General features: G+C 35.6%; 1 protein-coding gene across 4 annotated transcripts in view; it reads right to left on the bottom strand.

Moving 5' to 3' along the window:
• Positions 1-258: 258 nt before the first annotated feature.
• The window catches only part of LOC149792088 (major facilitator superfamily domain-containing protein 6-like), a 43,692-nt gene continuing 25,851 nt past the window's right edge, over positions 259-18,099 (bottom strand). For 2 of the 4 annotated variants that reach the window (XM_089970599.1, XM_089970597.1), the window contains exons 4-7: positions 7,068-7,230; positions 5,790-5,993; positions 1,429-1,550; positions 261-774 (exon numbers count right to left, since the gene is read on the bottom strand). In XM_089970599.1, the coding sequence (XP_089826725.1) occupies positions 724-774; positions 1,429-1,550; positions 5,790-5,993; positions 7,068-7,230 (540 nt within the window). In that variant the 3' untranslated portion in view covers positions 261-723. Of the gene's footprint in view, positions 775-1,428; positions 1,551-5,789; positions 5,994-7,067; positions 7,231-18,099 lie in introns of all 4 variants that reach the window. The other 2 variants (XM_089970600.1, XM_089970596.1) reach the window with 2 other exon arrangements.

The following is an 18,099-nucleotide window of genomic DNA, read 5'->3' as shown; positions in this document are numbered from 1 at the left end:
ACCTTATTCATGATTTGGTTCGCTCGTATGACGCCGACAAAATATGGAAAAATAAAGCTTAAAATAATCGAAGCTATTCTCCTTGTCCATTGCACTCCTCAACTTCAAATGCCCATGGTCGCTGTCGGAGTTAACGGCTTATCTGCAAGGCAGGTTGGACGAGTCTTGCAATTAACAGTAATCTTTTCGTATCAAAACGAGGCTGATTTCTGTGTCACACAGGAAGTGCAGACAGTGTCATTTTTCATAAAATTCATCAAGGGCGCAGATTGGTAAATCAAGTATTTTCAGCAAAACTATAACTCACGTCCCAAATAATGCCATTGCCATGGTGATGTTTATATATGGAATGACATGCAACACGAGGCTTTATTAATTGTATGCAAGGTGTATATCATGGACTTATTCACAGCGACATATTTCTTAAAGTGGCAGCTCACAATTTACATACCTTGGACCAGTGTTGTCATACGTGTCCTGTAATTCAAGCTCCAGTCAACGGGGACTGTTATAAACACCACCGATATGTGCTTGTACTTCATACATGTAGGATGCTTTTAATGTCCTTTTGAATGAGGTCATTCTAAACATACATTTATTATATCCACTACATGTCATAGACGATTAACTTCAGTAGACTTAAATACAATTTATTCAAAACTGCATATATATCGAACAAAACGGGAATTAAAGTACGACAGAAATGCCCTTTGCCGAGTGAACTTAGTTTTTCAATTCTTCGTATGTTTCAAACATGTTTGGTCTTTTGGAAACCTGCAAAATACGCATATAAAGCAAACATGTAGCTTAATAAACATTGTTTCCATGTGATGGAAAAATACATATGAGACTGGCAGCATCATTCAAGTATTAAAAAACTAGTATTCTAAAATATCACCATTATCTTCTAATACTTTGTACAATGTATACATAGCAAATAAGGAACAAATATAAATATGTGGCAATATGTCAGCTATTAAACATGTTTTCTCGTTTTCTTAATTATTTCTTCTTCACTATTTTCTTCTCTCACTTAATTAGAGGGTACGAAAATCTGTGAATGATAACAGAGCTTGCAAACAGTTAAAACGATACCTTCAGAACCAATAAGTGTTTTGTGCTTTCTAAATTACAGTTGGTGATATACATTTTGTCGTGTATTGCTTTTAATTCGGGCACATGAATAAATTGCATGCACATGAATTTCATATTGATAGGTTTCTTCCGAACTAAACGTGCACGAGGCCAGTTTGTCCATGAATATTGTACTATCAAGTTATACACAACGAAGAGAGAATATTATAGAGGATAAAACAGACATGTAACAGAGAGAGAGACAGAGAGAGAGAGAGAGAAAATCACTTATTTTTCGGAAACGAAATATTTTTGCTTAAATGAGAATAACTGGGAAAAAATCACTCGTTTTACCTTTTGAGCTATCGCAAATATAATTAAGTTGATGAAAGATCCAATTGCAAAAATCCAAAAGGTGACTCTAGCGCCGTAGTTTTGCACGAGCACGCCTCCAATTAGAAACCCTGACCCGGCGCCTACGTTGAAGATACGTAAATATATAAATCAACCGATTAATAAACCAACCAAGTAACAAAAACAATAAATAAGAAATAAAAACGTAAACGAAAATCATTAAGCTTCGTGAAAGTCAGGTGGGTTTTGAGTAAATGACAATAACATCATGCTACTGAGACTAACGCATGCGTATGTATGTATTTGGTTTAATGGGTGATCAACATAATCCTGGCTATACATTGTCAAGAAAGCATTCTTTTAAAAACAGACTAAGGCCCTTTTCAGCCGGAACATTATGGGACTGACCCTAGGGCAGTATGTATGATTATCTTAGTCGCCACATAAGCCACACATCAGGGCGAATCGGGTTCATTCTACAGCCAGAAACCACAGTGAAAGAAATGGTATCATATGATGCCTATGATTAATGATGGTTAATCGTACAAACTGTCATCGCGTAATCGTATAGTATCAATTAACAGATAAATTATGTTATATTATTTTAAGGCGAAAACGTGGTACTGTGCGACCCTAAATTAAACACACCATGTTAACAATGGTGATTTAATTTGCTCAGATTAAATACTGTTTCACAATGTATGATCGCAGAATTAAGTGTAACATTTATGTATTGTGAAACACACATCCCCCCCCAAAAAAAAAAAAATCTTTACAGTAAATGCAAAGGCCGGGTTTAATAAAGAAGCATCTCTAATACAGATTTTTGCATAACTAGTTGCATGAGCAATCCAAATATTTCGCGTGTATCCTAGATTAAAACCTCTGCAAACAATTTGTGCAAATACCAAGTGGCAAGCAAGAGAAATACGAGTGGTGATTTGGTTTTCTGGTCATGAAAAGGGTGTAATTGTGATATGCTAAAAGTGAATAAAGGACTCACGGTACTAATTCAGTTCCCAGAGTAAACCTATGCAAACACCATAATATTAAAAAGTCAGTAACTTAAAAGTTTTGAGTGCTCATGATCAAACCTATATTTATCAGTATAGATGAAACCTGGATGTCAACTCCTGTGTAGAAGAAAGGATATGAGCCGCGGCATTTTCTGAACCTGCATGTGTTTGAAACAAGTGCTTTCAATTCCACACCAAAGAGTCAGGTGCTAAATTTAGTAATGAGTGTTCCAAACTCAAGACTGTTGAAGGACTGAAATTCAATAAAACAATGTCTCTAATTTTTTTTCCACTTACAACTAGGATAAGCTCTCAAAAGATTATTTTTCCTACAACATAACTTGCGTTATTAAGCAATCCTGGTCAGCCTAACCGATATATACTCTACTTTAGGTTCACCCATTTCCAGCCTGGTTCCCATTTTTCCATACCATTAGTACCGTGAGTCCTATAGCGAGAAAAGAAAAGATTGAAATTTGATACCTCTGACATATGATTTGTTCGCTCTATCACTGAACTAATCAGATCACTTGTGTACCTCTACAAGTTACCATTTATAAGCAGACGCGCCCCCCACCCGACCCTATGTACGGGCGCCTATGTTTATAATATATTTTAAGAAGATTATTATTTCTAAATTTTGTGGAGGTTCTCATTTTGGCTCTGTGATAAATATTGTGTTATGATAGAAAATAATTAAATATAACGCTAACATTATACTTGAAGACTTCTTTGATAATTTATAGCTGCAATCTCGCTCTCTTGGCATATATAGAAAATTCTGATACAAGAAACCCGTCTCCAAAGGTTATAAATATAAATTTGAGGAGTTCCAAAGCTAGCCTCTTTTTTAAAGCCTAAATGCGCATTTCGTTCGGCATCGTCCTTATCGCAAAGGAAATATTAAAGTTGGAATAATGTCTTGCATTGTTAATTTTAACGGGAGGACATATGTTAATTTCCATTTTTTAATATATGTTTTCTCTTGAGTAGAAGCGCTTTAAAATGTGTACAAATAATCCTGTAAGTTAGGGTATGGGAGACAACTCTTCAGAGAACATCGGGTTATACGTGAATCAGTTATTTTCGTGCATAATACAGTAACGGTAAGGCAGTAACAGTAGACACGTTATATTGTTTCAAAACTTGTGCTGAGTTCACTGTGCTCCCATCGTTATGTATATCTAAAATGTGCATTGTTTGTAAGTTAGAATTTTAGTTTTTAATTTAGCTGTGGGTAATGAAACATTGTTTCAAGTAGACGACCATGTCCAAAATCAGTGACAGTTTTGGTAAACAACTTTTTTTTTCTTCTCTTTTTCTCAGCGTGAGGATCATTATCGTAAGCTGAGCCAAGGACATTAGATTTTTTTATATAGCTATACTTGACTACATGATTTCCATTAGCCTCTATGTTTGCATATGACTGAGGTTTATTTTCTTCTTCTGAAAGTTTGTCACTCCTGCTTTATTGTAGTGCCCAGAAGTTCATTTGGGCTGGAGTTTATTTAGTAAAATTAATCAAAGTTATTTTTATCTGCAAATACAGAGTGCTCTTAAAACATATTCTTTGACAGAGACATTCACTGGGATTAAAAACCTGGAATTATGTTGTTGTGTTTCGACGAAAGACTGCTGGTACAACACCACGTTACAGTGCACCACAGACACATCAGCACTTTCGGCGTTGAATTTAATTTGGATTTCTATACAAATTTATTCAGAACATTTATTATTAACATTTGTGTCTGTAGTTCTAGAATTATTTTGGAATTTTATTCGCATTACCGTAAGTTCTTTCTTGTCAGTTTCACTTTGGATACTAGGGGAAATTTTTTGCGTACTGAATTTTACAAAGCTTGTTGCATTTCCCTATTTTCGGTTACTTACTTTAAGAGGATAGATTTGCAACACCATCCAAATACTTTTGGTAACCTTTCGAATGTTTGAAACAACATTCTGAAATGCGAAGATGTACATATACAGTGACTGTACCTGACGAATTATCTGCCCGTCTCAATTCAATTTTTAATTGTGAGTTATGGACAACAATATCTTTCATTAAAAAAACGATACATCCTGTCTCTCTTTTTGAAGGAGTAAACAGTAAAGTATGGCGATGGAAGGGATTCAAATATTGTTAAAATGTAATATGTCATACCTAAACCCCAGTATACACCAAGTAATATGTCATACCTAAACCCCAGTATACACCATGTAATATGTCATACCTAAACCCCAGTATACACCATGTAATATGTCATACCTAAACCCCAGTATACACCATGTAATATGTCATACCTAAACCCTAGTATACACCATGTAATATGTCATACCTAAACCCCAGTATACACCATGTAATATGTCATACCTAAACCCCAGTATACACCCTGTAATATGTCATACCTAAACCCCAGTATACACCATGTAATGTCATACCTAAACCCCAGTATACACCATGTAATATGTCATACCTAAACCCCAGTATTATAAGCCTTAATACTGGTATCTAAATAAAGGTATAATTGATTCTAAAAATCGAATTTCTTCCTTGAGACTATATCGTCTGTCAATCCTTCTTTGGGTTGCGGCGCAAACGTCGTCATTATCATCTCCACAGTCAGTAAAGTCAATATCAGACTGTAAAGTTTAATACAAACATAATATGGAATGGGCATTTCTATACAATGGATACTGATCATGAAGCGTTATGCAAACACACTTTGCCAGATTTGTTTATATACCAGCACTACACCTTTAACGTAAAGGAGGACACAGTGAAAAGAAACTATATATTCACTGCGTCATAAAATGGCCATTATGAAAAAAGTATAGTTACTATTTACGGTAAGAGGTTATCTTTATAAGTTAATTGCAAAATGATTAGTTATAGTTAAAAACTGCAACAACTTCAGGTTGCTGATAAACAAATTAATGTATTTCTTGAAAGAGAACTGTCTTAATAGTGTTTCGTACATATATGAAACGACGTAAAAATTATGCATTGAATATTTACATTAAAATGTGCCTGTTTGAATAAGAGCTTAAGCATATCCTCTCTATTCTGGCTAAGCACGTTTCTCTGCATTTACATGGATTTCTCCGCCAAATGGTCTTGAGTATTTATTTCGTTTACAACTAGAGAGTAAATGAAGGGAAGCAACTCATAATTACTATCCATGTGAAAGACGTAAAAATGAAAAATGGAAATATACATGGTCATTTTAAACCATTGTTTTCGATATTATTAAGTTGTGTGATAAAATAATATATCAGGATGAAGAAATAACAACTAATTGGATAAACTGATCGATAAATCGATTATTAAGATTGCATGAAACCTACCCTGAAGTACCTCTGTCGGTAGAATTAGCCACGGATTGGTCATGGTGGCAAATATGGAGAAACGAACGCAGAAACCCAGCAACCCCAGAATCATGAAAGTCAGTGGGCTGAGAAACTTGAGAATGAGGAAAACGAGAAAGAACATGACGACTTCTGACAAGTGACAGACAGTGATCGCCAGGCCAATCAATAACTGCGTTCCACCTGATGGTTGAAAGAAAGTGAAAAGCTTATCTCAGAATATATATAATGCACAGACTCTCTCATCTTTAACTGGCATGTTTTTCCATTGTTACAAATGACCCTCTCCCTCCTTCTCTCTCTCTCTCTCTCTTCGTTTCGACTCATACCTTTATACATGGAGAATATATATATCATACAATTTATAATCGGACCAATACTTACTCCTATATATAATACAATTTATTAATCAGACTAATCGATACCCCTGCAATCGGAACACACACACACACACACACACACACACACACACACACATATATATATATATATATATATATATATATATATATATATATATATATATATATATATATATATATATATATATATAATGCAACTGAGATATCAGTTTAATCGATACTCGTATAATTCGGATCTCTCTCTCTCTCTCTCTCTCTCTCTCTCTCTCTCTATATATATATATATATATATATATACAATTTTCCAACACATTTACGAAATTGCTACCCAATCCACCAAGAAAGTAATGCTACAAAGGGTTCCTGAGAGCATGTTTCGAAAATCACTTATTATGTTGATAGACAAGGACGATAAGTTCTAACTGTTGTTTTTTTCTAATTTTCATGAGTTTTCATATCGTTGTGATGACTATTTAATTATGCATGACAGGGGAAAACATATACCAATTATTTATTTACTTATTATTTGTTACCAAAAAAATACACGTCAATGCCAGGAGTAATTACGTCATGTGACTCAATTATTTTGATTTCAAAAAATTCTTATCTTCAACATCCAAAAAGTAAAATTATGTATCTTATTCTCAGAAATGTTTCAAACAAAAGAGGAATCAAATGATGCGAAGGTTAATATCCTATATACAATGATGGTAAATCAATATTAATATTTACTGTATTCCAAACTCAAATAGTTAGATGACGGAACAATATCCTGAACATGTTAGTGAAACTTAACATCTCTTATACATATCGAATGTTCTCATACAGAGATAAACAGCATTCATAAAATTAATCAATCTAGAAAAGATAGCTAATCAAAATTAAGAATGCTTACCAATATTTTCTATGTGCCAGAGAAGAAAACCCCAGATGACACCGTTACACACTCCTGTGAAGAACATGCAAAACAACCAAGATCCATAATGGACGGTCAGGAACATTTTCAACACCTTTAGAGGATTCGGTTTCGGTGTTTTCTCTTCCTGATGTTGTTGCTCCTACAAGTGCAAACATTTTAAATCTGCAACTGACATCACCAGTATTCCAACACTTTTTAAGTGACGTTAAATCTGTAAAAATTCAATATTTTGGTTTCCTAGGGGAAGTTGATTTCACTATCCTTAGACAATAATCAGTGTTTATGTTAAACACAAGCACCACCATTCTCGATCACATCTGCCGTAAAAATAATGAAAAATATAATTTCTATTATTGCAATAATAAAATTAATAACAGACGATACCTAAAATTATACAACAGCGTGTTTTTAAAATGTACAATATATAATTCTGAATAGGCTTTGATTGGTTTTCAAATTAATCTAATAATCAGAATTACCTATTTAGAGAATACAAAGAAAAGTTAGTGCCAAGGCACAACGAAGTTATGAAATAAGAAAAGTTTGTACGAGTTTGAGTTAAGCTTCTCCTAAAACAAGAAACAGCTGTGTCGAGATGTGCGAGCTTTGAATGTAAACCTCATTTTATGGGTTTATGATAACTGCACGAATATTCGACGCATATATAAATGTCTAAGAATAATGTAGGCCTAGGCACATCTGAATATCCATGGTTCAGGCCCTAATCTCAGAGCCAATATCACTTGCATGTATAAACTTGTCTTTTCATGCCTAGAAAGTGTAATTATGGTTAAAGAGCGGCGATCTCAGTAGATTCCAAGATATGACCCAGAGCCTAGATTCCTAGTATTAGGGATTGACCCGAAGATCAAAGTCAATTGCACGTAAAATGTACTTTGTCATGTCTGTTCATAGCGTGGGAATCTCAATAGATTCCAAGTTATGTCCAATGGACTAAATGGTAGAGATGTACCAATGCGTCAATGTAACTTATATATACCATGGTTATAGGGTTGGGCACTCAATGGTATATATGCTATACCGCAGGTGTTAAGTCTTGGATAGGAAAAGGTTCCTTGGTACCAATCACAAGTCCAAATCTCACATTTGTAGACACTTAGGTGGCATATACAGAGCGTAAGACATAACTAAAATACAACATGCGCACCCCCTAACCCTCCCACAGTGGCGAGATGAAGCATCCAAAATATTAGTACAAGCTTTGCTGAAAGAGCTATTAATGAACAAAGTGTCATATGTCCAGCTGTAACGATGCATGATGACTTTAATGATATTATAAAGGTAAGTACGTACGGCAATGAAATCTCATAAATGTTTTGAATATTATCTAGGGGACCATTACCAGCATATTTCCTAAGGGTATGTTATTACTTTTTAATTAACAGATTGTGTAATACTACCAAGCAAATAAAACATCGGCGTGAGTCAGGCTTGAAGTTCACTTCTTACCCTATTTACAGGTACTGTAAGACAACAGTAATTGTTTTCTGAATTGTTATTAAACATGCAAATACTACAATAATGTTCCCTCATTGCCAAATGACAATGCATTATGAAACTAATTTCACACACCATGTTTCTTGTTTCACTTTTGTATGACTCATTAGTAAGCATATCAAGCCAAATATGGATACTTTACTCAATGCACCACAAAACATAACTGACTACGGTTGCTGTTTTCGTCGTATTAATCGTTAGAGTCCGTCTCTAACAACTGGTAATCCTTTACCTGCAACATCACCAGCTGCGTTAACGGCCTTTCCACGAACAACATCGATGGCTTTCACTCCTAATTGTTTTGCAATTTGGTTTGCAATTTTGGGGCCACTGTTCTGAATAGACCTTCGACGACATTACCAATTTCATCTCGTTAAATAACTTTATATGCTGCTAATAGTGAATTTATAACCCTGGCCATTATTGGTCCACGTTGAACATTGTATATGATTATGTTATTTTGGTATTACCAGTCTAATTGTGTCGTCCTCAATCACTGTTGTGATCAGCAATAATCTCGTCGATAAGTGCTCGATAGACGTGTCTGTTCATGACACCACCTGTGAATAAACGCTGACAAATCGCAGCTGTTTCACTGATGATTTCGGAGGAATTATTACTGGCTCGTCTTCCACCAATCAGGATTTCTAGTCGATCATCATCAGCGAGGACATTATTGGGACAAAGTTTATCATGAATCACCGCCGATTAAGGGGTTACATCGCCACCTTGCTTTTTACGACAACGATGTGCAAACACATGACGGGTTAGCCCCTTTCTGATGTTTTTAGGTGACGATTCATGATGCAAGCCTGGTGTTGGTTCCAAAGCGCGCTGCTAGGGGGCCTTAAGCAGCTTTTCCTCTTTCCTCCCTTGTATTAGATCAAGTTTGTACGCTTGATTTTCTCTTTTATTTGGCTGCTTTTTCAAGTCGACGCTTCATTACTTCCTGTTCTTCTTTCCTCTCTTCTTGTACATTTGCAGCATATTCCTCTACTGTTGTGTTTGATATTTTAAGATTTTTTACTCATTTGATTTGCTGAAAATTGCCAGCAACGCGATATACATCTCGGACCTCAATGACATGTTTTAAAGTGAGAGCATATTCAGGGTTTGCATATTGATCTCTACGATCGTATCCAATTGCAGCATTATCAATTACTTTGTTTGAATCCTTGATAGCTGCAATACCTTCCTCAGTAATTTTATCTATCATATTAGATTTTCCTTCTTGTGGTGGCGGTGGTTGAACTTCTGACTTAGGTTAAAGAGGTTACTGGTGTGGTGGTTGAGTGGGATGAAGACGACCAGCACTATCAGCACGTGATGTCTAAAGAGCTTTTTGTGTTGCCTCAGTTTGTGTAACAATTTTCTTTGGTTGGCTCGACAGTTGCTTTAAATAACAGCTCTGTACCTTATGTAAATTCCACTTGAGCTTCCTAACACTGTTGTAGCTGCTGTTAGACAGACGGTAAGATATTTACTAATGGCCTCTAGTCGTTTTCGAGCTGGTTTAGCTATACGAGATTCGGTAGTTAGCGCAGAATCACTCATTATTAATGTAACAACTTTCTAATTACACATTACCAGTCAGGACATTAATTATATACTATAATATACTAGAATGTACTACATCAAACCGTCAACCTAGCGACGTGCCCGAGCAACTGAATTATATTTTCCTAGGTATACTCATTACCGATTACACACACACACACACACACACGCACACGCATATATACAGACACAATCATATGCCCTTTCTTTATTTATAAAAAGGTACATAATAAACAGATTTCAAATTATTAATTCATATAACTAATAGCAAGAAAGTTTGGTTTTCCTAAAACAAATTTCACCTTCTGTCATCGAGGTAGCAACCATAAAGAGATAATTCTCCTTAGAAATTAATTTCCGTGAACAAGGAGACATCTAGAACGTTATTGGTTTTCTTTAGCAAAGCAAAGCTAATCCACGGTGTTGATTGTCAATGTTGCCGAAGCAGATTTTCAGAAGGATTACACAAAGGTTATCTACACCTGGTGAGTCATACTTATAATAGAAAATACATGAGTAAAATTAGCATCTTTACATTAAATAGCAATGGTCTTCCGCCAGTACCAATCAAAATCTTTACTAGATCAAAACCTAGGTATCTTTTCAAAACATCGGTGTTTTATTTCCCCAAGAAACTCAATAAGAAAATAAAACAATTGCTTCAAAATTCAAGAAAATTGTAATGTAGTACAGAGCTTTGGCTTGAGTTGTTTTCTTGGTTTTGCAACGATAAATTTAAAAAAAAAATTGTTTCTGACATTGACACTGACTTTGATGGACGGTTAGTATACGTCGAGTTTACTTATAACAATACGCCCTACCATGCAATTAATGTTTATTCCCCCAACCCAACTGGTTGAACTTAACAGGACAATATCGTATTATTTTAGCAGGTGATTTAACTGTGTTTCAAACCAGAAAATAGATATGCATGTAATAGCTGGTTAAAATAATTATATTAATATTTTATTCCAAAATTAAAATCATTAATATCTAATTTCAATTCGACTGACTCTTTTCGTATATTCACATTGTATCGGAATATACGCAACCCTTTCTTACCGATACATGCCAGGAGATCAGATAGATTTTATATTTTTAAACAAAACAACATAAACTTTCTAATGTTTAGCCAGATCGTTCGTTTTACCCAATCAGAACACGATGCAGTCATTTTATCTATAATAGGCAACTCTTCACTGCCATAAGGTAAAGATTACTGGAAATGTAATAGTTCACATTTAAGCTATACCATATTAAACACACTGAACACGGAACTTTGAAATAGAGAATTAAAGTACCACGACTTTTCCTTGTAAATTTGGGATATTTAAAAAACTTAAATTAAAGATGAAATTATCAACTACTTTAGGCAGCATTCAAAATTCAAGTTTTCTGAAATCAGATTATTGAGATAAGACTATCATCTGCTACGACCGACGTACGACACCACTAATAATGAGGAACGACTCCTCCATTTACAAGAATTATGTTGCCCATTCAAGAATTACAATATGATATGTATATTAAACAACAATGAACGCTCAAGCTAATAAGAATATTATTAACGAGATTGAACAAAATACCGTGACATAAAACTCTAGCCCTGATGTTTTACGCTGTTTTCAAACATTCTATTTCGGACTGGTTTGCAACCAAGGAAACAGATGAGAATTTGCTCGATAAATATTTTAAGTGGTGTACCTCAGTTAACTGCAGAGGGTAACCACTTTATCATTGGACCTATATTTAGGGATGAAATTCGAAAATCAACAACTATGATCGATGACAATAAATCCCATGGACCCGATGAATTGACTTAAGAGTTTTATGCCACGTTTTTTTACATTTTAGGTGACACGCTGGTTAAATTATACATTTCGATTTTTTAATCAAACATTTTGATTCACAAAAATTATATTACGCTACGATGTAAGGACCACACAATTCAAACAAAATGAAAAATTGGAAACCCGTCTCCATTTTATATTTGAATTATACACACTAATCGAAAATTGTCACTAAACGTTGAGGTAATGTTATATCCAAAATTACTGACATGGATCAAACATGTGGAGCTAAAGATCGCTTTTAGGTTTTTTTAATGGTCATCTAATTAGAAATATTAGTGATCATATAAGCAAAAAGGCATATCTTGCGCATTTTATATGTTTAGATCAAGAACAAAAACCTTTTACAGTTAACTTTAAATTTATACCCAAAAACATTTGTAGAATCTTTCGGTTTTCGCTCTGATTTTATTAAATAGGTATTTATTTTTTATAATACAAGTGCCTCAGTCTTACTCAATATTTTTCTTTCCAAGTCCTTTTTAATTTCAATAGGAGTAGGACAAGGTTGCTCTCTTCCTCTACCCCTACGCGATAGTGTATGAACCTTTGCAGTTCAAATTCGAATTTATTCAGAAACTATTGAAATTCAAGTTCCAGGCCTGTAAGATCAACCTTTACGCGAATGATAGTACAAGGTTGTGTTACATGGATTAATCGATTAAACGGTATTTATTTTGGTCCCGCTTGTATGAGAGAGCCTCCGGTGAGAACATAAAGTATAGGAAACCTAACAGTATGTTTATGGAAAAATGGCGAATCCACGGTGCTCACCCTTTTGGTATTTTTTGGATAGACAAACCGAAAATAGTAGGGTTCCTTTTTGAACATAAATTAAGCAATGATGATCACTGGAATAAAAATTTTAATAAACTTACACAAATGCTACTACTATGGAAAAGCCGAAATTTGTCTCTTGTTTCCAAATCCTATATTATTAATTGTGTAAGGTTTTTGTGACGATTGTTTCAATATCCTTTAAATATATTCAGAATTACATAGAATGACAAACTGTCATATGTAAATTAACGTTGTTTATTTTAGTGACGTCATTCCCGTAACGTCAAGTTTGAAAACTATCTCTCAATTTGCTTGATTTGTTTACTGTGTAAAACCGGCATGGTGTATAATTTTAAAAGTTCTACTGAGTGCGGCCACCACCATCACCAATTAAAATAGAATAAAGGAACAGGAAAACAAGAGCAAAGAAATAATACCAAGAAGAGGAAACGATTAGCAAACCGCCAAGTCGTGAACAAAGGAATTGCACAGAACAAGGAACTCTCAAACAAAGGAACGATAGGAACACGTAACAGAAAACAAAGGAACAAAGGAGAGACTTCTAGCGGAGGAGCAGACTGGGTTAGGACAAAAACAAAAGATAAGTCATCATTCAATGCTATACGCAATTTAAGTAGACGAATGCAAACTAGGTCCAAACAAATGGCTCTATTCAATCCAAACACGCAAACACACAAACCACCAAACAACCCTCTCAATAAATCAGTAAAAATATTGGATGTATCACAACTCCAAACAGCACCAATAAAGCATGTAAAACAAGCAAGATTAACGCAAGTCGTACCAACCACAGCAAACTCGAATTCAACCAACATCACACTGGGACCCCAAATTCTGGTCACAAACACAGACCAAACAAACCACAAACCAGCAGACATAACTGACACACCCCCACCCTACCAACAGAAACTACTAAAAATACAAAAACTACACTCCAGGGAACAATATAAATACAATGCCAATACTATCGCCAATCCTCTTCAAGGAAGCGGAAAAACCAAACACAAGATATAGACACCACTATTCCAAACCTAACAAATGAATTTGACAGTAACCGACATACCTTAAACTCCCCACAATTAGACCACATAACCATAACCAGCACCCCAAAATTCACCAAAAATGAAATAACCAATTCTAGAAACATGCAAACAAACCAACAACAGGAAATCAAGCAAACAACAATAAATCAAAACATTAAGAAAGAAACTATACACTCAAGCCAAACTCCTGGACCATCTGGGATAATAACAGCAAGGGAACCACAAACCTATGGGAACAAATCCAATGAATTAGACACTACAAAACTACCCAGGAGCGTCACTAATATGGCAACCCAAAGACCCCAAACAACCCAAAACACATACCTAGGTAATGGCAAGGGCCCTCTATAACCCCAAAACAACAACAAAAAAAAAAACCCACAAGTAAGGTTAACTCAAAACAGGAAATAAAACAACAACATAACCCCCAAAACAAAATTTACAATTATCATTCCATCGAACACACCATATACATAAGCAGCAGGTGCAATAGAATTACTAGTCTAAGTACCAATAGTATTATGACAGCACTGGCCAAAATTCACACTGGACAATTAAAAATGATAAGACCAAGGCGAAACTACCTGATTGTCCCATGCAGCACAATTCAACAGGTGGAAAAATTCATCCAAATTGAAACTATAGGCCCAATAAAGATCAAAGTAGAGAGACACCATAGCACTCAGAGGAAAACACGAGTCACTTCGAACTCCAAACACAGTGAAACCAAAACTAATCTGGCTGAACCCACTAAAACCACTATCTTTAAAAAAGTAATAGCACTAAACGGATACAACAAGGACATAAGCAATGAACTCCTACTTCATAAACTCACAGCAAATGGAACACAGACCACCAAAGTATATCGTCTTAAAAATCACAAGGGACAAGGAACAAACAAAGCAGTTATAGAGGCTACTGAGCCAATACCCTCAATAATAAAACTAGGACAGTCAGGAGTGTGCCATAAGCTGGAAAACTACATAAATAGGCCAAGATTTTGCACCAAATTCCTGCACTGGGGACACTATGCCCTCAGACGTAGATTCAAACCAAGATGTAAGTACTGCGGAGGTCAACACAAAGGAGAATGCCACACAATTAAACAAAAATGTGCTAACTGTAAAGAAAACCATTATCCTAGATCGGCAGAATGCAGATTTGCAATAAAAGAGAAACAAATAGTGGACTTAATGAACGAAAAACACCTCACCTACCATTCTGCAAAAAACATTATTTGTAAAAACAACCCCAACACACCAAAATCTACCTCTGAAACAATCAATGAGCACCAAAACTCTCCACGCAGAATCAGAAGGGAAAACGTTGCACCGCAAAACATTCCCTCGAATCAGGAAACAAAAGAACCAAAAACTACAACCCACATTGTAACAAACCATGACCACCCTGATAACACTCCAGATACAAACAAAACTGTCACCCCAAACTTCCCCAAACCTAACACACACCCCAACACAGAATTAATACAGGAAGTAATGAACCTAACAACAGGAACCCTAATGCAAGATCTCAGTAGCATAATGAGACCCCTCAAAACCATTTTCACAATACTAGCTGATTGGACCACAAGACTAACAGATAAAGACAACGTCAAAAATGAATAGTACAAAAAATAATAAAATCACCATCTGGCAATGGAACTGCAGAGGAGTCTTTAAAAACCTATCAGAACTGCAGAACAAACTGAATAATACGGCCGTAAAACCAGACGTAATCTGCCTACAGGAAACCCTCATAACACAAGAACACAAACGCCTGCCCAAACTACAAGGCTATACCCAGGGAATCTTTAAAAACAGACCCATGGGGCAGAAAGGGTGTGGACTAGCAATTTTTTTTAAATAGATACACTAATCTACTATGAAGTAATAGAAGTACCCCCTAAGCTAAACATCAATAATAACATCGAAATAATGTCAGTAATGATAAATATAGGAACCACAAACATTCAAATAATAAATGCATACGACCCAGGGGGTACTTTCTGCCCTACCAACCTAATCTCACTAAAGGCAATCACTAATAACAACAACAACAATCTAATGATCTGTGGCGACTTCAACGCACACAGTGAATTATGGGGAGGTAAAAAGAAAGATCAAAGAGGGAAAATGGTTGAAAAATGGATAAATGAGAACAATCTGGTCATCTTAAATGACGGGTCGAACACTAGATTAAACCCTGAGGATGGCACTCTCTCAGCCATATACCTAACCATCACTACCCCAAAATTGGCTCAAATCACAAATTGGTGGGTAGATCAGGAAGATACGTTAGGAAGTGACCATTTTCCCATCACAATCAATATTCAAACAAAACCTCAACACATTCCAAACGAAACCCCACCTAAATGGAGGTACCAACAGGCAGACTGGGACCAATTCCAATTATTACTAGCTAGAGTAAATCCAGATAACTTAGAAAGCCTAAGTATTGACATGTATTATGATAACATAACAGACACAATTATAGAAGCAGCTAACCGATGCATACCAAAGACAACTAATATCCAAAATAAAAACCCTGTACCATGGTGGACTAAACAGTGCACTATAGCACATAAAGACAAAAAAGGGCCTTAAATAAATATAAACGCACCAAAAATTCTATCTACTTCCAGCAATATAAAGATAAAGAAAAAGCACTAAAACAAACTATAAAAACTGCTAAAATTAATCTATGGCAAACCTTTTGCTCTAAACTGAGTTTAAAATCAAACTCAAAACAAATATGGGACAAGATAAAAGCCATCAAAGGGAAAGCAACTACCTCTGCCCCAAAAATTAAAAATGCCATAACAAATAAAGATAAGGCAGACGTCCTAGCGAAGCATTTTTCGAACATGAGTAGCAACAATAATCACACCAGAAACTTTCAAGGACACAAAAAACTAATGGAGGGAACCCAACCTCAAATGTTTCAAGACCAAGGAACAAAAGAATCTCACCTAAATAGCGACATCACAGTACATGAATGGAAGATAGCCCTACGATCCAAAAACGAAACATCCCCTGGTAAGGATCAGTTAGGTTACATTATCTACAAAAAACTACCTATCAATATAACAATAGCCATAATCAAACTCTTTTAATAGGATATGGGATAAAGGCCAACTACCCACCAAATGGAAACAGGCCATAGTAATAACAATCCCCAAGCTAGGTAAAGATCCCAACAACATAAATTCGTACCGACCCATCTCCCTTTCAAACAATATTTGCAAAATAATGGAGACAATAATCGCAAATAGGTTAAAACACCACCTAGAAACCAATAACCTACTCTCCATAAATCAATGTGGCTTTCGGAACAAACGGTCCACCACTGACCAACTTCTCAGATTGGAAACAGACATCAAACTCGCTTTTAACGCACATTGGAAAACCGATCGCAACCTCATAGCGGTTTTTTTTAGACCTGCAAAAAGCGTTCGACCTAGTATGGATCAATGGACTAATGACCAAACTAAACCAATTTGGAATAACTGGACGCTTGTTCAACTGGATTGGCGATTTCCTCACAGGCCGGAAAATTACCACAAGAATAGGCAACACCCATTCGGAAGAATTTTCACTTGAAAATGGAACACCGCAAGGCAGTGTAATAAGTCCCTTACTATTTAACCTAATGGGAAACGACCTTGACCTCAATGCAGCCTCCACAAAAATAAACTTGTCACAATTTGCAGATGATAGTGGCATATGGAGAAATGGAAATCCTGCCAATAACACAGTAGTTAAAGAAATCCAGCAGAGCCTAGACAACACGGAGATTGGCGGACAAATGGGGTTTCAAAATATCTCATGAAAAAATTGTGGCAATCATATTCACCCCCAAACGAAATAACAACCTAGTCTATCCAAACTTCTATATACAAAATCAATTAATCAAATACGTAACAGTAGTAAAATTCCTAGGAATGTTCTTTGACAACCACCTCACATGGAAACAGCACATTGAACAATTCACCTAGAATTGTAACAAAGATCTCAATTTACTCAGGAACATCACAGGGACTGACTGGGGATCCAACCAGGAAACCCTCCTCACGATATATAAAAGCTTAATTAGATCAAAACTGGATTACGGTTGCCAAGCATATAACTCGGCTAAACAATCTGTACTACAAACACTTGGCACTATCCCAAGAAAAACCTTACTATTATGCACAGGAACACTCCCCTCAACATCATTAGAAGAACTACAAACACTAACAGG

This window comes from Sinohyriopsis cumingii, chromosome 9, assembly GCF_028554795.1.
Source record: "Sinohyriopsis cumingii isolate HCF-2022 chromosome 9, ASM2855479v2, whole genome shotgun sequence".
NCBI classification, from domain to species: Eukaryota; Metazoa; Mollusca; class Bivalvia; order Unionida; family Unionidae; genus Sinohyriopsis; species Sinohyriopsis cumingii.
This window is presented reverse-complemented; position numbering and strand designations above follow the sequence as displayed.